Source organism: Poecilia reticulata, chromosome 10, assembly GCF_904066995.2.
Source record: "Poecilia reticulata chromosome 10, P_reticulata-male-v2, whole genome shotgun sequence".
NCBI classification, from domain to species: Eukaryota; Metazoa; Chordata; class Actinopteri; order Cyprinodontiformes; family Poeciliidae; genus Poecilia; species Poecilia reticulata.
The window spans coordinates 23376265-23398638 of NC_088839.1; the positions used below are offsets into that span (position 1 = coordinate 23376265).

At 38.7% G+C, this 22374-nt stretch overlaps 1 protein-coding gene and 1 long non-coding RNA gene across 2 annotated transcripts in view; one reads left to right on the forward strand and one right to left on the reverse strand.

The window, feature by feature from the left end:
• Positions 1-550: 550 nt before the first annotated feature.
• The window catches only part of glra4a (glycine receptor, alpha 4a), a 56419-nt gene continuing 34595 nt past the window's right edge, over positions 551-22374 (reverse strand). The window contains exons 3-9 of the mRNA XM_008420580.3: positions 19948-20015; positions 17950-18173; positions 14679-14761; positions 8768-8905; positions 8294-8508; positions 6889-7038; positions 551-1489 (exon numbers count right to left, since the gene is read on the reverse strand). Coding sequence (XP_008418802.1) covers positions 1196-1489; positions 6889-7038; positions 8294-8508; positions 8768-8905; positions 14679-14761; positions 17950-18173; positions 19948-20015 — 1172 coding nt within the window. The 3' untranslated portion in view covers positions 551-1195. The remainder of the gene's footprint in view (positions 1490-6888; positions 7039-8293; positions 8509-8767; positions 8906-14678; positions 14762-17949; positions 18174-19947; positions 20016-22374) is intronic.
• On the forward strand, positions 16359-16950 carry LOC145553098 (uncharacterized). The gene is made up of 2 exons (XR_014089298.1): positions 16359-16593; positions 16713-16950. It is a non-coding gene; the product is annotated as an uncharacterized LOC145553098 (long non-coding RNA).

Here is a 22374-nt window from a genome sequence, read left to right on the forward strand (position 1 = left end):
ACAGGGGAACCAAACAATACAGAGGAGTTGATTAGAGCTGCAGAGAAAAGGACAGGCGGCTCCAGCTGCCTCTCTCAATTCATTGTCATTAGCAGTGGAACACCAAGCCCTTTTCAAACTCATTAGTTGATAAAACAACCCTCTGATTTCCCATTAAAAAACCCATTGGTCCTCCCTCCCTGCCCTCCACACCTCACCCTTGCATTCCCACACCTTTAAATCCTTCCCTGACACTGGAAAATAAACGAGCAGCTCCCATCCATCCCATGTAACAAGAAGCTCCGTCGCATATAAACTGTACACACAAATTTCTGAGCTGCAGATTTGAGTGGACTACCTGTTTCTGTAACATTTGCATTTCAGGATTTAGTTTCTACTTTTACTTTAAGCTATGTGCCCTCTTGGGAATTTTGAGCTGATGGGAGCTATTAGTGGGCTGAAATAGGAAAGTAATTGTGCGTCACACAGTCGGGATGTGACTGAGTTTCTAATGCACTCTTCTTTTTTTTAAGTAATCGCCTGAATATTTTGATTAAAGAGAAGCGGAATCTTATCTTGTTTCCTGGCAGAATAACAATTTATTTAAATTTTGACAAAAGGAAATACATATTTGTGCTTTGAGCAATTGAACAGCTTTGTTTATATACATTTTAATACACTGTTTACATACATACATACATAATCTACTGATCACATACTTAAAATCGAATTATCATCACGTACTGAATATTCATAAATATCAAAGTTCCCATCACCCATATACCAATGTGATAATCTAAAGTTGTAAAAAATGTTCCTTTAACTTTTTATTTGTCAAAAACATTCATTTAAAGCTGCGTAGTGTCAAAATTCAAGTCAGCATGTCCATTCAGCCAGGATCAACTTTTCTAAATTCTTGAACCATCATCTGAAATAAAACCCATAGCTGTTAGCGCCATTCTGATTGATCCAAGCGACTCGAGCAAACACACGTACGAGAAGGTGACCAGTAACACCAGCGAGAAGCTACTCCTTCCTTTTCACGTCTGAGATCCTGAAGACGCACCTGAGCACAAAGTTTTTGTCATTTCTAGTTCTGGCTTTGAGAAGCGTGGATGCTTCTTCATACTTCTTTTTTTTTTAACTCACTGTAATGGGTCAAACAGGCAGTTTTGGTTCTGAGAAAAACATTAACATAATGTCAGCAGAAAGCGTTTTACAAGTTTGCATGGATGTCCTCGTGTCGCAGCACTTTGTAGGTGATCCAGTAGAAGATGTTGAATATGAGAAAGCTCAAGGGAAAGACGGCTCTGGATATGGTGTCGATCCGTTTGGCCCGGTCAACGAAACGCTTGTGAAGGACTTCACCGTCGTACATAGTGACCGGGGGCAGAGGGGAGAACACCGTGGTGGGCCCTTCCACGGCGGCCCCGTCTTTGGCTTGCAGGCAGTGACCGAGTCCATAACCACGGAAGTAAAATCCTCGGCTTTCCCGCATGAGTTCCTCCTCCTGTTGGGAGCAAACACAGGAGAAAAAGCATTTTTAGTGGTTTTTCTCTCCATATTTTTAGCTCGGGGGGGATTACCAGATGTATCTGGAGACAAGTTGCTCAAAACTGTAGCAGTAAAAATTGGTGTGAAAGCATTTTATGAAAATAACAATAAAAAACAAAAACAAACTCTGAAAGGTGACAAATGTAAACAGTTTATCAACTCGAATGCGCAAAAGAAAAACGCAGCAATTTTAAAGTTGTTGACGGAGAGTAGACACTATTGTTGCAAAGGAAGCTAAGAAAAAAATAAAATTTGCTTTCTTCAACCACTGTTTACATTTGAACTGACCATGTCTGGCTTCTTCCTGTGCAGAATTATGGTGGGTTCACACCAAACGAGATTTACGTGACGTATATGTGGATGTACGTCACGGTGTATTTCTTGCATCCAGCGAGGTGCGATTTTAAAGTGTTTGGAGTATTTTGACCGTTTGATGCATAAAGGACGTCCGACAAATCGGCAGGCAATAGAAACAGCGGCTGGAGCGATTTTAACGCATCTTAAGTGCCCTCGACGCGCCTCAATATAGACTTTGGATGTAAATCAGGTGCGCGAAACACTAGGTGTCGAGCAAAATCTCAAGCAAACTTGAAGCATTGGACGCATGAAACGCATCTGGTGTGAATGCACCATTACGACGGATGTCTAACATCAATGATGTAAAAGTCAAATAAAATGTGACATGACCGTTCTGACTGCAAATACTTGGAAAGCTATCGAATGCCACTTATGGGAGTGGCACAGGTCGGATATTTCTTGGAGGTGAAAGGATCAGAATTGGGCCGTTGAGATTGCCATAAAAAAGTCGGATATGGATCGCATTTGCCTGCTGTGTGAACAGAGCCTTAGATCAGTCAAAGTTTACTTTAAATGACAGAGTGGTCTTTGCAGTGGTAATCTCCCATTTCTACTACAAAAGGTCACTTGATAAGCCTGGGTCCATTTAGTCAAACTATTTATTTTTTAATTTGAATTCAGTTTGACCAGCTAATCTGTGGCATCTTCTTATTTCAACACATCTATTTTATTGGATTTGTTTGGTTATGTAATTAAGTGTATTAATTGATAGCTTGTTTTTATATATGCCAGAGGAAAAAAACTGACAACAAAAACATTTCCAAATGAGTTTGAGATCTGAAACTTTAATTAGAAATGCAATATTCAAAGCTCATCTTCCTTAATATCCCGTGCAGATGTTTACAAAGTCTTCTAATCACTGATCTTATAAATGTTTTAGAAAGCACAAAGCAATGATTCCACTTTTGTCCTCATGCTTTTTTAAAAATAAAGGCAACTATTTTTACAGTGAATGAGACATTGTTTCTGCCCTTTGAAGTGAATATTTATAGACACGCAGCTTAACTCTGACAGCCTCTCTGAATCTCTGTGGAGATTCAGTTTAACCGGAGGAAGTGAAGATGTGTGATCTAAATTGGATGATTAGCAGTCAGTGTGAAGACCTCTGAAAGCTCTGATCCGACCGTTTCAACTCTTTCTTTCTCTCTCACCAACACTGACAGCTGCCAAATTCTGGACGTACTCGGAACAGGGACACAGAAAGCTCCCGTCAGATATTATGCTACTAATGTGTACAAGAACTGACTCTACTCTACTTAAAGAGATACATTTGTCTTTTAGTCAATTTCCCTATAACTGGACCGCTCCGATCTTTAGAGTTTAGACAAATCTGCTAATTTAGCTTCCTATAAAGTTGATTCTATCGCAGCAGCCTGGTTGTGAATTACTCTATGGTTACTGTATGATGTCCAAAAGACAAATTGCACCACGCAGCCAAGCTATAGGGAGTCATTGCTCCTCTAGCACAGCTTAATTATTCCTCCTACTCTTTCGTAAATGATACAGTATGCCATGTGCTAGGATCTAAGAGTACGGTCCTCCAAAGATAATTATTGCTCGTAATCTGAGCTCCGTTCTCACAGCAGCAACAACACCAAAATATTTTCCTCTCTGGGAACCAGATGCTATTTCTTTCCTTAACATAATATTGCACATAACTATTGGAAAAGTGGAGGTGGCATCTTTAGGCTCCTGAAAATTACACTGAAGGATGAAACAGACTTCTGGAGGTCCACAACTTTCCCCCCAATATCCTGGCTGATTTCTTTTGCAGTTTTTGTTATGTCACACATGAAAGAAGCGTTTTTAGGGCTGACATGGATTAATTGATGATTGAAATAATTTAGTGATCAATTAATCATTACCTGGAGTTTACAGACTTAGCAAATGACCATTTGCTAAAAGAACAACTCAGAGCAGTAATTAAACTTAAACTGTGCACAAATTACATACATTTTGCATTTAAAATGAAAAACCTTTATTTGTAAATATGTTCAACTCAGGACTCTTCAAGTGGCATTTTTAGCTTCACCTGGTTCAGATTCTGTAATAAAATAAAAACAAAAACTCCTCTCTACCATCCATTTATTAATTAAAAAAATAAAATAATCAACCGATTAGTAGACAGTGATGCATCATTGGCAACAAATGATCAAACGCACACAAATCAGTTTAAATCAATCATGTTTAAGGTATTGTCATAAAATGAATCCATGGATTAGCCTCTATTTAAGTCAGATGTTGTGAATTAACCTATTATGAACATCTAAAACCATGACATCATCATCTTGGCTTTCCCAAAATAAAGTATCTTATGCTACTGTAATATATTGTAGTGTTATAATTACTTTCCATAAAGCATATGAAATACAATATTAATTTAATCTTTCTATGTTTTCAGTATAGAGATAAAACAAAAGCAGCAAACAAGCAAGAGAAACAGCCATTTCAATTCTTTGAAAGCTTTAGGAAAAATAGGAAAGAGAGCAAGAAGAAGTCTAACCTATTTAACAAGAAGCAACAGGGACAATAAAGGGCAGAAATTTGAGGTTGGTGAAATACTGGTATGCAGGATCAGAAGGCGAGCAGCAAAGGGTTCACGGAAACGGACGTGGGTTTGGCTGTGAGAAATACGGCAGGATAAATTCACGTTTGAGGTAAAACTTTCACAACACAATCAATTTGGGTGGCTGGAGGCACGGACAGAAATTGGGTTGGAAGGTCAGGGTTGACACGGGCTTCATTCGGTTTTTTTACCCTTGCACAGGCGCTGCAATGCTGACTCAGATTTCTGTAGGCTGAGCTGTTACCAGGAATGTCATTGGGTTTCCGCAAAGACTCAACGCTTGCAGCCCGACTGCCAGTCGCCTCCATCGAAAAGGAAAATAAAAACATAAGAGGGGGGAAACAACGTTACTGCTTTGACTTGAACTTTCATTTAGTTATTCAGTTTAAGTGGCTTCTGATTTAAAAATTTCAAATCAAAACAGCAAATAAAAAAGAGGCAATGATCCAGTCTAATACCTGAGGCCTTGTACACACCTAACCAGGTATTTATAAAAACTAATATTTCCGCCACATTGTTAAAAAATATATTAAATTTTCATCCACATGAACCTGCACAAATTTGGGTTCTGAGTGTTGTTTTAAACATGCCAAACCCATAGGGGGCAGTGTAGCGCAATGCTAAAACCCATGTCAGCCAATCAGATTGCTTAAAAAAAAAAAACTGGATTTCCTGTTAGGAATTAAACATGGCGCCAGGAAGTAAATTTTATGTTGATACACATATGGGTTGACCTACTTTTAAATAGCGTATTAGTATATAGAATTAATAAAACCCAAGCCTATGTTGACTGGGAATGGTGTCAAAGTAACTATGTGGAAATACTGATGCATTATTTGTCGCAAGACCCCAAATAAATTTTTCATAAATCTAAACTTTGGTCGGAGTTTTTATAAATAATTGTTTTTAATAGTATTAAATGCAATTTTGATGTGGATGAAGGGCAAAACCCATGAAAATGTATTTGTTTTCCCAGATATTTGGCTACGTGTGAGCTATGCCTGAGATTAAGAAAAAAGATTCTAAGGAGAAATGAATACTCTTCATGCGGTAAATGCAAACCGTTTTAAGAAAGACTATAAATGGAAGTAATGATTAAATATTTGATTTATTTCTAAAGAACAAGGCAAGACAGAATCTTTAGTTAATGTTTGTCTGGGATTTGTACTCTCCACTTAATTCACAACTTCCCTCCAGTAAAACTAATCGGGTCACGTGTCAATACCTCTCGGATGGATAGTTTGTGACCTCAAACATCCCTGGGGGAGTAATTGTGCTACTGATGTGGACATCAGACATCTTTTTTCCCTGAAAGACCATTACTTTCTCTCCTCTGTATTGATGGTGGATGGCAGACTGCCCGGTAAACTCTTCTACATTTACAGAGAACACGTCTGAGGCTGCCCACTCTCTAAGGCATTTAATGGGATTGTCAAGATGTCGTGTCTATGGAAAAATAAGTGTTTCTTACTTATCTGTCTTTAAGCTGGATCCACTATGGTAGGCGTATTGTTGTGTGAAAAATGAGGCCTTAATCAAAACTAAGCAAACATTTAATGAAAATGCTACAACAAAACACCTAATGTGTTTCACCAACATTTAAAGCATAAACTAAGAGCATGAAGAAACTAATCTAATTAAAAAGCTAAACAAATAAAACGGGACGAAAGCAACACAGCAACAACAATACAAATGTAAGAAACAAAGATGATGAAAACATACTCAAATCTTAAGTTGCACCAAATGTATTAAGTGGCTACAGACGCACCAATTGGAGGTTTATGGCTGAGTTATGCTTTTTTTACATTGAACCACCAATCGATTTAAAACCACTCTAAAAGCTGTTTTTCAATCTTTTGTGGCCATTAAGTTACGAATGTTACAAATAAGTGTAAACCTTTAAAACAGGGTTTTTCTACCCTGTTTTAACGTCATGTTTGTGCTTCTTGATACAAAAAGAGTCACAAAAGTTTGACATTAAATAGGCAAATAAGATATTAACTGCTTATGAACGTTTAACATTTAAATGTATAAAGCTGTGTAGCGGAACCACTGCATCCCAGTTTCTAGAGTCACAGAAAGGTTGTTTCTCTGGATCAAATGGCGTGACAGAAATAAAGATTCTCGAAGCTCCTCACAGGTCAGTGCTCAACATGAAAATGAGCCTCGCTGAGATGAGCAGATCTTCCTCATGTAATACGACAGCCAGCTGTAGCGTGTTGATGTTGTCAGGTCCAGGATACATAGCACGCCACAATAACAAGAGGCATAAGTCAACATTATAGGAGCTGACAAGGTGTTGTGCTGCTGAATGCGTGCGGTTTATCTTGTGCCTACTTTTTAGGAATCAGCTGCATCTTGTGATGGCTTGAATGTTTTATTTCCTGGAGATATCCTTCAGCTGCCTGTGTTTCTGCACAATTTACACTTACTATTCTCTGCTGCCGTTGCTTTTTCCTCAGCCTGATGAACTCCTTGTGTTGCCTCGAGACAAAGTTGACGGCTGCATACTCCAGCAAGGCGGCGAACACAAACAGAAGGCACACTGCCATCCATATGTCAATGGCCTTCACATAGGACACCTGAGAACAGCAAACACCACAGGGTAATCAAGAGCCAATCAATAAGGCTGCAGGAAAATTTGTGGGTGGTTCACAGTCCACCCGTTTTTCAGCTGTGGGTTGCTCCGACCCTCGTGTCTGGGATGACCTAGAATTGAAATGAGTCGGTGAGTTGTGTGCAGCTGAAACGTAGCGATCGGACAGGTCACGGCCAAGACTCGTGGAGTGCCCCAGCTGTGTCATTCATAAAAAACGACGTGCCAAAGCACATCAGCAGTACTGGAGCAATGCATAGAGGCTTCACTTAATTAGGCAGCAATTTACTGGCTGTTAAAGAAGCAAGCACTGGAACAAAGAAGAAGGAAATTCTGCATCCATTATGATTTTCTGTCATCATCTCCTAACAGGATCTAAATCTTGCAAAATTATGTCTAAATCCTTCAAAGTTTGTCATGCCAAAGTAAATCTTTCTCTGAATGATTTAAGAAACAACAAACTTTTGTTCCATAAATCAAAAGTACAGCTACTTTTACATGTATGGAGCTGAGATTAAGTTTTTGCTGCCTTCTTTCTGAGCCATTTCTGGTAAAATCAGAAAATAATAGAACCAAATAAACCAAACGCTACGCAAAATAGATTAACTTGCTTTAAGATATAGTCACAAGCAGTTCATCCACTAATAGTGGAGCTAATTTTTCGTTTAGTGCTTCTGCAAACTTTTTAGCCACCCCTACTTTAATTTTTACAGATAAAATCTGAAGCACAAATTTACTTGCATGTTTTGTAAACATTCAGTTGAAAGAAGATCAACCAAAACTTCAACACAGAGGATTTTATGGAGGATTTTATCAAGTATTCATGCCCTTATTTTGAAGTACTGGCAGAAGTGCTATTTCCTCTCCTCATATTCTCTCTCCTTTTTTTTCTCCCCCCAAAAAACTTTATTTCAAACCAGAAACAAAATAACACATGAATAGTAGCAAAGAAGACAAAGGGCATTATGTAATATGTAAATTTTAGTGTCATAATTACATTGGTGCTCCATGGTTGTTCAAGGCAAGATATAATTTTAATTGAAGTTAGTGCCACCATTTTCCCCTCAGCTCAAAAACATTTCACAGATTTCTGTGGATAGAATTTTAAACTACTGCAACAGAGATGTGCTGCTTTTGTCTGCATTACTGTGATTCCATCCATGTTTGTCTTGATATCTCATGCTACTTTCATGTGTTTTAACCAGAAACCAGTAGAAATATAGCCAGTCTTGCAGGCTTACCTTCGGCAGAGAAGCTCTAGAACCAGAGCTCTGCGTGGTCATCGTCAGCACTGTGGTGATACCCAGACCAACTCTGGCCGGCGCAGCGTCCATGTTTATCCAAAAGGACACCCAGGACAGGATAACGATGAGGAGCGAAGGGATGTACATCTGGATCAAGTAGTAACCCATCTGCCGTTCCAGGTGGAACTTCACCTCAATGCAGGTGAATTTACCTGAGGGAACAGCATGAAATATTAAACTCAGGCTTATGGCTCTTCTTTGTGTTCATTTTTCTTTTATTTTTTTACACAAAATACATTGAAGTTATTGGTTGCAACATCAAAAAAAGCTAAAAATGGTAAGCAAAATTAAATCTCCTTCAGTCAGTGTAACCATATCAGTGCAGAATGTATTAAAGGAGATGCACACTCTGTACCAGCTTTGACTGGGTCGTTGCTTTTTTAAGACTTTAAGTGGAATTCATTCATTCACCTGTGTTGTAGTGCTTAGTGCAGTAACCCAAGTCCTTTTCTTCTTTCAGCACAAACTGTGGGAGCGTGAGATCATCAGCCACTTGAACAGGGTTGTCAGACAGCCACTCAAAGATCAGGTCATTCATGGTGTAACCGACTGTGAAAGAGGAAGATAGGACATAAAGCAGACACAGACGACATTCAGTCAAGAGAGAACTGTTTTTCTCTTTATGAGGAAATAAATATATCCATGTTTTTTAAGTAAGTGCACCTACTAAAATAGCACAGCTCACCATTATCCATCCTTCTTCTGACGGTACTGGTTATCTGACCGGACACAACTCAGCAAACAGAGAATACAGACAAGAGAAGTGATGCTGTCTTGCAGACTGTATTGCCCCATGATTTTTCATTATCACCGGATTTTCCGAGGTCTGGAGTGGCAACAGGAAACCCTCTGACATTGAAAGTTTAAGGTCTCTCACCAGGTTTTACCTTTAAGTCTGATACCATTGCTAAAAGAAGAGATTGCTGCAATAGCTACCTCTTTATCTGCATTTCTGACAGTTTATATCTCTTTTAATTAGCTGCAGAAATCCTCCCCAACCACCGTTAATTACCCTGTTGCTACATGGGTTGCATAGCTGCAGAGGTCCACTAATGAACCGTCATTTGATTCAGGTGTGTTGAGCACCACTGTTCTGACTACAAAATAGATTAAAGTGATCTACAAGAAGAACTGCACTGATTTACAAAGAAATGTACATATAAGAAAACTAGTAGACTTAATATAAAAGTGGTTCCTATGAAATATTATTGAAATTGAGCTGTTAGCATGTCATGACCTTAAGACTGGCACACAGTAACAAACTTCAGCCAGAAGCCTCTTCAGATTTCCTTTAAAACTAAATGCTAAGTAAATTAGTGCTTCAGAATTTATCTGGAAGCATTAATTTAGGAGAGGCTAAATGTGTTAAACATTTTCAAACTTAGCTAAAGTGCTAAATAAAAAATTAGCTAAGCTACCAGCACATTAAAAATCTTAATATTACTTCCAATAACAATAAACTTGTTGATAAAACAAACTACTTCAAACCAAAATTTGCCAGAAGTATGAATACCATAAAAAGATTAATTTTGAGGTTCTTATGCAGAACACTGGCAAAAAATAATATCCTGCATTTTGCTAACAAACCGCAAAACGCAAGGATATACGGTACTTGTTGATATGCATTTATTTAAGGTTTTATGTGTTTTCAGAACCGTGTAGTTTTTGTTGTAGCAAAAATACATGCAGCATGAAACACCGCAGACTTCCTTGAGCATCTGAACAATACTTACATCTACTGGGAACCTTCTGGGTCTGAGCTGCAAAGACATCAATTATTCAAGATGCTACACCCAACGCTATACCTCACGTCTGAGAAACACTTCCACAAAAACACACTTATTTTGTTCTTGAGAAGAACTGTCATTCACACATCCTCCCACAACAACCGAGGAGAATGCCAATGCCTTCCTAAAACAATACAACGGTCAGCTTTGCTTCTGTCAAATATAACCGTAAGGTTTGGCAGACATGACCGACTCACGTAGCAGACTAAAAGAAATTTCTGAGCCAGAATGTCTGGGATAGCGAAGCGAGGTCCATTCGTCGCATGTCATCCACTTTCGTATGTTTAAAAGCCATTCGTCTAGTGAAATGCTTCACAGCCACCGTCTCAGTCTCTCTTCCATCCTTTTCATCGATCGTTGAAGATAGAAAGTAGGTTTAAGGTTACTGAATGCTAACGACTCAAGGCAGGAGAACGTCTTATTAGCTGCGTATTTGGAGCTTTGATGTGTCAGAATAGAAAAAAATCCCATGCTTGGAGCTTTTTATGCATCTCTATAAGCCAGATGCGTCAAAAGGCCAGGCAGAAGATTGGCCTTGGCTTCCTAAAATCTGGACGATTACAACTGTTTTCTCCCCTCTAACAGATGGTGTAGGCACATTTTCAGTAGTGACAGTAAAACCTATAATGTCCTCTCAATGTTATGCTCCAGCCAAGGTGATTACACCCTTGGGTGGTATACTAACACTTGTCAACACAAGGCCAAGTATTCTCACTGGGCCTTTAATCAGAAATGATTACCTCTCCTCTAATGGCAGCAGAAAGTGATACAGTAACTCAAACCAAAACACACTCACACACCTTTAAAGTCCACAATGCTCCCTTTAGTTTATACACTTGGAGGATAAAATATTTCACTTTTTTTGTTTATTTACATTATTAAGCTACATTTTCATCAATCTATTTAAATCTGTTTCAAGCGTAAAAACATTCTCGCTCTAAAACTAAAACAACCACGAGGAGATATTGGTATATTCAACAAAATTCAGATTTTAGTTGAGATCAGCTTTAACTACCATAAAAATCAAGAACTTGGAGTCATTTATATTGGGTCTCAAATACCAGTTAATCAGTATATTTTCACTACTGATTAACTAAAACCAAAGGAACAAAATTACCGTATTTTCCGCACTATAAGGCGCACCTAAAAACCTTAAATTTCCTCAAAAGCCGACAGTGCGCCTTATAACCCGGTGCGCCTTATTTATGGACCAACATTGAGCCACAACAGGTCTAGCAACTACGGTAAGCAGCTGCCGACTTCATTTTCCCCCGTAGAAGAAGAAGTGTGCGGTGCATGCTGGGATAGTTGTCAGAACGCTGGTTTGTTAATAAAGTTTGATAATACATTTAAAGCCAGGGGGGCGGAGGGGCGGGGGAAGAGAGACAGAGACTGCGGCGGCAGCGTGTCGATTGGTGTGTGTTACCCAGAAAGCATTTGGGCACAATATCGCAACACCAACACCGTGAGTGAAACAACGACTGGGGCAGCCTACTATATAAAGTACTGGGGACCATCCATCCATCCATCCATTTTCTTCCGCTTATCCGGGGTCGGGTCGCGGGGGCAGCAGCTTCAGAAGGGAGGCCCAGACTTCCCTCTCCCCAGCCACCTCCTCCAGCTCCTCTGGGGGAACCCCAAGGCGTTCCCAGGCCAGCCGAGAGACGTAATCCCTCCAGCGTGTCCTGGGTCTTCCCCGAGGACTCCTCCCGGTGGGACGTGCCCGGAACACTGGGGACCATTTCTTTACAAATGTGGATGTGTAATAACACAGTACAAACTGAGGAGTCTATTCTATGCGCCTTATAATGCGGTGCACCTTATATATGAAAAGTTTTAAAAGAGGCCGTTCATTGAAGTTGCGCCTTATAGTGCGGAAAATACGGTAAGATAAGCAACTAAAGTAAAACAATAACTGATTATAATTTACAAAGTATTGTTTAAAGACAAACAACTGATCATTAGGAAATCAACACTAAATACTCACACTGTTGTAAATAAATACAAGGGAGTAAAAGTGCAACTATGAGCTTATCTGGATTTTATAGAATTTTAAAATTTTACTTAAATATAAAAAGGCTAAGAAGTGAAACTCTCCTTTAAGATGCTGATCGATCAATTGTTTCCCTCATTATACTCAAATATTACCCTTAAAATAAAATAATGTTGTATAAATAGAGATCCAGCAGAAAAATTATGATTATTAAAGAACAAGAATAAAACGTACTTTAAAAATACAATATTTTTTTTATCATGTCCTGCTAATGCTATATTAATGGAAATATACTTATAAAATAGCAAGCTTCATTAAATTAATACTTTCAAACAAATAATACTGTAGTATACAAATTTTCTATAGTTGGTACATTATTATGGTAAAACACAAGAATACATAAATTAGACATCACAGTTTTTCAAATTTTTCTGAACTGTACATTCAAATGCTAATATTTGTAAAATATTTGAAACGAATAGATTAGGAGCTCTTGATTTTTAATAGAGCCATTAAAACGTCTCCGTTTTCCAGAACTAGAACAACACAACCCTACAAAGTCAAGCTGAGAAATGGATGAAATGGGAGTCAGACCAGAAAATTAGAGGCCTCTTATAAAAGAGTTTAATTTGACCAAGTCATAATGACAGCTATACAGGGTAAAGTTCACATCTGTTGTGCTATTTTTGTTTCAAATTGTTTGTCCTTGTGTTAATTACAGAAATAAATCATGTTGCTTATTGGAGACTGTGGAGGACAATTCCACAAACACCGAAACAAATTGTTATTGGATCAGATAAAGATATAAGAAACACCACCAGCTCTCCTTATTTGTGGAACATCCTTCTGCAGAGATTACTTTATGACACAGGTTCTTTGTCCGTTTCACCCTTTGCTAAGCTTAAATTCCCTGTGATAAAGAACTAAATCACCTCTAGGCATTGCGGTGAGTCACATAATAATAAAAGGGACACTGAAATAAAGTTTTATTATTTATATCCTGGAAATTGGTTTCATAAGGGCAGATCTTATCTCTGCTAAAGGTAAGGAGAGACTGAAAAGAGAGAATATCATTTATTCAATTTTATTCAGTGCAGTAACCTTATAAAATGTTTCAAATGTATAAATTATCCCAGCATTTAAGCATTCGAGTTGTATGTAAAATAGTAAGAAAACATCATTAATCATTCATTTTTCCCTTGTCTAACCATGTTTGTAACAGTTCCAACTGTTTAAAACTTTTAATTAACAAAAACATAAATAACTTTAATATATTAGCTAATTTCCTGCTGCCATTTGCTAAGTTATCAACATGTATCTGTCTTATTTGAATGGTGCATTTTCTGATGTTTTCCATTTTGAAGAATGACTGAAAGAAATGGGTTTGCGTGTCCCGCCATGTTTTTAATCCAGAACTCATCTTCAGTTTCTTTGATTTTATAGGAACTGTAAAGAGTGTCAGATCGAAGTAAGAGACTAATATGTCTTTCTTTTGTAACATCTTTACCAGGCCTGCTAAAAATAATATATATGCTTCTCAATCTCCTTCTTCATCTTATGGGATTTTAAATGTGAAAAACCAGGCCAAATCACAGAGGATTTTAGTAACTACATACACTTAATTGAGTAACTTAAAAAAAAAACTTTTAGTAATTTTTATAGGACCTTACTTTTTACTTCTAATTGAATATAAAACTTAATATAACCTTGAAGTAACTCGACTCTTACATTTATAACAAGTTGACTGGTTCTTCTCACCCGTCATTGCATTGTTGATTTGAGTTAACCTTCATAGTTAACTCAAGTTTATTACATGTTTTTTCCTGTAAAAAACATATTACAAGGAAGGAAGGAAGGCAGGAAAGACAAAAGTAAGAAATTACAGAATAAAAGAAGGAAGGAAAGAAACAAAAAGGGAAGGACATAAGGAATTACAAAAGGAAGGAGGGATGCAAGATGGGAAGAAGAAAGAACAAAAGGTAAACGAAGAAAGTACACAAAGTGAAAAATTACAATGTAGAAAGAAAATGTAACAAAAACGGAAGTACATCAGGACAAAAGAATACAGAGAAGCTATGGAGGAAAGAAGGACACAAGGAAGGAAAAGAAAGGAAGGTGGCAGAGAAAGAAGAAATTGTATAGAGGAAGGAGGGAGGACAAACATTTAGACAATGGGACTAGTATTAAAGTCTGGACACAAATATTTTTCCAGACTGCATGGGACTCATGTAGCTAAACACTCCGCTACTCTCCTTCTTTTGGACAGATTTGTTATGTGTATCATTCTTTAATAAACAGTGAACCCCTTTAGACATTCTTTCCAAGAATATGTGTAAATATTACCATGAGCTTTTATTTTTGTAATCGAATTTATACTATTGTAACTTGTGAAACGATGTATACTGGAATAAACTTAAAAGGTCATACAGAGTTAGTATTCCTTGGATTACAGCCATGTAAAGCAAGGCAAAGGCTGGAACGCCAAAGAGATAAAAAAAAGAGATGTAAGAGAATAAAGGAAGAGGAAGAAATGAAAACTCACAGCTTTCAAGCTGCATGGTGCAGGTCTGAATGTCCATTGGGAAATTCTTCAAGTCCATAGGGCAGGACAGGGTTAGAGTCAACCTGAGACAGAAACAGATTGGAAAAAAGAACAGGAGCCATAGGGAATATCAGAAGGCCTTAAAGAGCTCAGGGAAATGTTTCCAGACATAAGGAGACATAGTAAGATTACAGATTGAAATAACAGTCAATTTTATAAGCACAAATGTACTTTGGTTACCACTTTACGGAATGCAAATATCTATAAAGTCTTAATAAAGAAAGGGGACAAGAGGTAAACATCCCTCAATGACTGAAGATTGGAAAACATCTTGAGTCACCATTTGTTCAGTCATTGCACCACAAGTAAATGAGAAGTAATTGTTGTAGGCATCCTGACTTCATTTGTTGTGCAGTTGAAGCTTTATGGCTTCAAGGATTCTCAGAGAGGAAAGACAGAGAAAGCTATTTAGGAGTCTGACTGAAGGAAAGCTGTGTAATTACCCGCCGTAATGTATTGCCCAGAGGCGAGACAAGAGCCTCCAGCAATAAACACACTCGCATCCATCTGATAATGTGCTATGATGATACAATATCACTTCCTACAGAAGAAGAGCAAACTACAAATGCCCTACTGATTGAATTCTCACACACGGCTTAAATAGTGTCATGTATTTCAGGTTGATTTGATTCATAATTACCAAACGCAGCTAGGAAGCAAATCAGATACGTGACGGCTCAGTCGCTCAGTGGATTGGAGACGTTGATCTGAGTGACGCTGACACAAATATTTCGTCTCTCTTCAGCCTTCGAATCAGTGCATTTGTGAGTGTCATTATTTCTAAACCCTGGATTATGCTTAAACCTGGTATATATAAATTGAGAATGGCTCATTTTGGTGACGTTAAGTGGTCTTTTATCCAGGAATAACCAGCTGCTTTAAACTGAAAGACCTATTTACAGTGGGGAAGATATTTTTTGAGTTTCTTCCTTAAAAAGAGTGGAAACCTCTGTGATTTTTGTCCACAAATGTGAAAGAAAAAAATCTAAATCAAATTGTTTGATTTTTAAATAATTAATAAGCATTTTATTGTACAAGATAAGTCTTTGTTCACCTACCAACCAGCAAAAATCCTGGCTCTCACAGACCTGTTTGTTCATTTTTAAGAAGGTCTTCCATCCTCCACTAAGTACATGTATTAAGTGAAACTGTTAGAATTTGTTACCTGTGTAAAAAAATCACCTGTCCACATACTTAATCAGACTCCAATCTCTCCAATTGTCTAAAGACATCAGGGACAAACTGTAGAGCTGAACAAGACTGGGATAAGCAAACAAGTTGGTGAGAGAGCAACAGCTGTTGGAAGAAACTCAAGATGACTCAATTCCTCTCTGATAATCGTATAGAAATAATAAAATAAAATAATATTCCTAAATATCAGACCAGTAGAAATCAGTTTTCTCTCTGGTAACTTTGGAATTACTTTCTGCACTTGGTAAAAGCAGGTCTAGAGTTTATACATTATTTAAAACTGTACTTAATAAAAAAAAAAACTTTATTGTTACATAACTATTTAAATTACCATTCATACTTTGTAGATGTGTTTTTATTTTTTCTACATGCTGCTCAGCCAATCAAATCTCTTGACAAATCTGGCTGGGACTGACTGTGGAAGAATCTGTTTAAGCCACTCCCATTTAGAAGGGGCTAAAGGTTACCATAGCAACACACTACACTGTCATGGCAACACATGTCCAGGCCCTTCTGAAGTTCCCCAGTGACTACCTGGATGATCCAGGGGAGGCATTAAAGCAGGTCATGTCAGATGAGTCCGGAATTTAACTTTTGGTACAAACTCTCCATGTTTGAAGTGAGGAAGAAGAATGACAACAATCCCAAGCTGTAAAACATTGGGGTAAGCATCATAGTGCTTTTCTCCATATTGAAGAGAGAATAGATGGAGCAATGGTATTGAGAGATTTCTTTCTTCCCCCAGTAAGTGAATTGAATATGGGTCAATGTTGGGTCTTCCAGCAGGACAATGAGGCAAAACAAACACCCCAGGCATCTAAGGAGTATGAGAAGCATTTGAAGGTCCTGATGTAGCCAAGCCAGTTAGGAGGAAGCTGAAACTCTTGTTTCCTAGCAACAGCCCTGAAACCTGAAAAATCTGGAGAGGTCTAAAACGCCTGATGCAGTGTGTGAAAACCTGGTCAAGTACTACAGGAAGTATCTGGTCTCCTTGATTGTGAACAAGTTTCTCTAACAACCATGAAGTTTTATTGTTTTTTGCCTAATGGTAATAGTATTCTCAGCTAACTTCACCTATTTTTCATTTGTAGTACTGCCGCAACGTTAGTAGGTGAAAAATTAGAAGAATAGTGGTAAAATTCGCAATGAATTTACATATTTATTGTACACTTCACATTTCGTCTTGTACTTAAATGTTTGGCTTTGTCCCTTGGAAATTGTCATATTTAGCCAATAATCTTTACCTTTTGAAAACAAGGAAGGCATAATGTTTTAAATCTGAAATGTGATACTGGTGATTTGTCAGGAGTGTGCATTGCTTTTTTGCCCAGTAAGAACCAGAACGATATCCATCTGCCACTCAACATTAAACAGAACAAAATGGTTACGGAAAATAGATAAAAAGATTTAACTGTGACATCCATGTCATGACTAGAAATAAGATCCTCTTCTCTGGTGCTACGCTTAAATCGGTAAGATTTCCTCTCCCCAGTGCAGAGTGTCATTTAAAAACTTCCATCAAAGCCCGTCACACGCTTTCTGTTTGGCATTTTCATTAAATCTTTTTCACCATGCTCCCTCCATCCCTTTTGATGAGTGGACAGATGCAGAGGGTGCTTGTCTTTGGAAATTTGGCAATCCACAGAAGTCGAGATGTTCTGCATGATGGGATTTCTTTGCTGCCTGCCTGCTTTGGACCGCAGTGAGTGGCATTTTTGATGTGAGCTGTTTTTCACGTGACACTGCATATATAAATAAGTAACCAAAATCAACTCAGTTGAGTAACCAAACTCAACCGGTCAACTGACCAGTTGATTTTGGTCAGTTGACCAAAATCAAAAGTTAATTTTCGTGAAGGGAAAGGATACGACTAAGGCAGTCCAACTGGAATGCGAAATCAAAAAAGGACAAATAAAGAACCTACATTAGATTTTTAGACAACTAAAAGTTAATTTGGTCTCCAATTACAAACCCACATCCAGTGGTTTGGTTTTGCTGTCTATGTTTTGACTTCACTTACCTGATGCTGTACAGAACGCTGCCATCTTGGAAAATCCGCAGCAGCTTGTTATCCGTCGTGACCTCGTGGAAATTGGCTCCCTTCTCATTTGCGAAGAACAGATCAGGTTTCCAGATCGAGTCCAGCATGGAAGGATCCAGGTCCAGGGAGTCGTCTGGGTATTCGCTGTACGCCAGCCGAGGGTCGTTCCACTTTTGCCGTAGAAACACATTGAGTCTGTAGTCCTGTGGAAGAACTCGGCGTAGTTTATGGAAAACATGCGACAAGCAGAGATGGATTTTTCTGCTAATTTTAAAGATGTAAGGATGACAAATACTATGTTAATTGTTATAAGCACATTAGACGTAATAACTATTAATTAAAATTATTTAAAAAATGTAAAATATGTCTGGCATTATCAACAAAAACTTGAAATAATTTAAAACACTATTTTACAAATAATACTGTACGAACACTGAACCCAATGAACAAATTGCAGCAGTGGCAAACGTCACTTGTATCAAAGGGTTTCTGACTTTCATGTAATTCTACAATGTAGGAACATTATAAACTGAACTGGTATCATGTGAAAATGTGGTAGAGCTAAATTAAAAATATATAAATTTATAAGTTATTCCCCTTTTTAATCCAAAAAAAATCAGGTCGCTGCACAGTCAAGTCCAAAATTGTTCATACTCTTGGGAGATTTAGAACTGGCAGTAATATCAATAATTTGTACCCTGTAGTATTAGGGAATATTGTTTTGTTTCGTTCATGCGGCTCATCCTGTTTAAACCCCACAGCAAATGGTAATGCTGCAGACGGCCATTGTCTTTGATTCCTCAGGTGGTCAGCCTAATCTCTTTGATGTTAGAAAATCAATAGACTGTGACTCTCCAAGGTGAATTTTCTGACATACAGCTGTTTGCGATTTGCTACTAGATTGTAAACCAATCTTCCATTTGAGAAATGTTTGTGTCATTATTTATATATGCAGTAATTCCTGTAAATGGATGTGAAGTTTTGCATTTTGCAGACACTCTGATGTGTGATTTTCCTCCTCTGCAGATTATCTTTTACAAAATAGTGAAGGACTGTAAAGCACCTAATGTTGGATTAGCAATCTGGATTTGGAACCAGAGGTTATGGGTAATTGGCTTGGATTAGACAGGAAATAACTTATTTATTATTTGACTATTATATGACTTGAATTTGACAGAAAATCTGTGAAAGGAGCTAAAAAAAATGAGGGTGATTGCCAATAGGTCTTCCAACCTCAAAGCATAGGAGCCATTCATCAAACAGAAATGATCAAAACATATGCAAAAGCAGATCATCAATTACAAGAAGGGTTGCAATAGTTATTTTTTCTATTGATAAATGAGGAGGGTATAAATTAATAAAATGGATGGAATATTTTCAACGTATTGTATGTGTTGCAGTACGTAATATTAAGAACACTGCATCCATGGCTCATTAGAATATTAAAATATGAAGAACTGCTCAAAGGTTTTGATAAAACCTCTATTTTATATTTTCAAATATTTCAAACTAGTCTTCATTGTTATTTCTTTAAGCTTTCTGCAGATTTTTACTGACTTTGTTTCAGCGGCACATTGTAATCAGGAGAGCTGTCGTCCTGGTTGTAACCGGGGAGGACTGCTCCTCTGGAGCTCCCTCAGATCCCCTTAAACAGTTCACGACTGTATTGCGCTGACCCAGCAGCAATAACACTATCAATGCAGACCTCTTCACTACCCTCTCTCTTTCGTTTCAGTTTTTCAATTTTTCATTTTAATTGCTGAGTGGACAGTTCATTATCAGCATGTCAGTGACCCGTTGGTCTCTGAAGGTTGCGCTGCTGTGCTCCAGGAAACAGAAATGAGAGGCTTCAGCAGTATGGGGATTAATAACGAAGATGATTGAGCGATGGTTAATACCGATATGTTTTAACAACTAATATATTGGAATGTATTTCAACAAAGTTTTATTCTTAGAAGGTAAAAGTTGTTGACTTACCATGGTAGTTTCTGTAATAGACCCAAAGCTGTTGATGAAAATATTGCAGGTGACATTCACAGGAGGGCCTGGGGGAAGAAACAACAGACTGAATGTACACATCGCTCCCTTAAGTCGGGATTTATGAGATTAAACCGGTGCCCACGTTAAAGCCACCCATTATACTGTACCTCTCCTGAGGCTTCTGAAAAATGTCAGCAGTTTCTTCATTACTTTTCATCTTCGTGCATTGATTGCAGCTGAGAATGTTACAGGAAATTTACCTTTGATTTGGAGGAAACTGGAACTTTAAATCTGACCACCACTATGTCCGAATGCAAAAATAAGCAGAATATTGAATTAGAAATCCACTAATAGAAATGTTGGGACCGTTAGAACAACTGAAGTGCAAATGAATCGGCCGTGACTGAAATTGCTAAACTGGAAATTTATATGTATATATATATATATATATATATATATATATATATATAAAAAAAAAAAATCCCTTCTCACCCTCCGCGGGTGGTCTGTTTCATCCTCTGAGCTCGGGTCCTCTACCAGAGGCCTGGGAGCTTGAGGGTTCTGCGCAGTATCTTGGCTGTGCCTAGAACTGCACATTTCTGGACTGAGATGTCTGATGTTGTTCCTGGGATCTGTTTGAGCCACTGCTCCAGTTTGGGGGTGACTGCCCCGAGGGCCCCGATGACTACAGGCACCACTGTGGTCTTCACCTTCCAGGTCTTTTCCAGTTCCTCCCTGAGGCCCTGGTATTTCTCCAATTTCTCATGCTCCTTTTTCCTGATGTTGTAGTCACTTGGTATTGCTACATCCACCACAACGGCTTTCCTCTGTTCTTTATCCACCACCACAATGTCCGGTTGGTTCGCCATTACCATCTTGTCTGTCTGGATCTGGAAGTCCCACAGGATCTTAGCTCGGTCATTCTCCACCACTTTTGGGGGTGTTCCCCACTTTGATCTTGGGGCTTCCAGTCCATATTCTGCACAGATGTTCCTGTACACTATGCCCGCCACTTGGTTATGTCGTTCCATGTATGCTTTCCCTGCCAGCATCTTGCACCCTGCTATTATGTGCTGGACTGTCTCAGGGGCCTCCTTGCACAACCTACACCTTGGGTCTTGTCTGGTGTGGTAGATCTGAGCCTCTATTGCTCTGGTGTTTAGGGCCTGTTCCTGGGCGGCCAGGATGAGAGCCTCTGTGCTGTCCTTGAGTCCAGCTTTCTCCAGCCATTGGTAGGTTTTCCTGACATCAGCCACTTCAGTTATTTGTCGGTGGTACATCCCATGTAGGGGCTTGTCCTCCCATGATGGTACTTCCAGCACCTTGTCTTCTGTTCCCCATTGCCTGAGACATTCGCTGAGCACATCGTCTGTTGAGGCTTTGTCCTTGATGTATTTATGGATCTTGGATGTTTCATCCTGGACAGTGGCTCTCACACTCACTAGTCCTCTGCCTCCTTCCTTACGGCTCGTGTACAGTCTCAGGGTGCTGGATTTGGGGTGGAACCCTCCATGCATGGTTAGTAGCTTCCTAGTCTTAACATCCGTGGCCTTCATCTCTTCCATTGGCCAGCTAATTATTCCGGCAGGGTATCTGATTACTGGTAAGGCATAGCTGTTTATTGCACGGATCTTGTTCTTGCCATTGAGCTGGCTTCTCAGGACTTGCCTTATTCGTTGGAGGTATTTGGCTGTGGCTCCTTTCCTTGTGACCTCATCGAGGTTGCCATTTGCTTGTGGTATTCCCAGGTACTTGTAGCTGTGCTCTATGTCTGCTATTGTTCCTTCTGGGAGTGAGACCCCTTCTGTGTGGGCGACCTTCCCTCTCTTTGTAACCATCCGACCACACTTCTCTAGTCCGAATGACATCCCAATGTCAGTGCTGTAGATATATATGGATATATATATATATATATATATATATATATATATATATATATATATATATATATATATATATATTTCAGTGACATGCGGTGAGGTTCATAGCTGGTGAGGCACCGATTTAGTTCTAATTGGATTTACAAATCTAGACCCCCTGCATGTTATTGTTTACGTAAGGAAATTTTGCGCATGCGTACAATGCTGGAGGGCAAAACGACTATTCTTTAACATGTGATGCTTAGCCGCGCTGCCTCCGCAGAATAATTCCGTTATCTTAATCAAACTTAGACATGTAGATATTATTAATTTTTTTTGCTGTGCTTAACAACAAAGGGAGAAACCGTTAAAGTACAACTCAAAACCACGTCTTTCTCGCTGTCTGTGTCAGCGCAGCTACTGTATGGCTAGCTCGCTGTTACTGTCTCTTACTCTGCAGTTGTGGGGTCACAATATCTGGGATCATTAGCGCCCCCAACGATGAGGCACGAGAACTGCCTGCCTCACCTCGAAAATGTTCTCTGCCGTTTCTGATCGCTCCTTA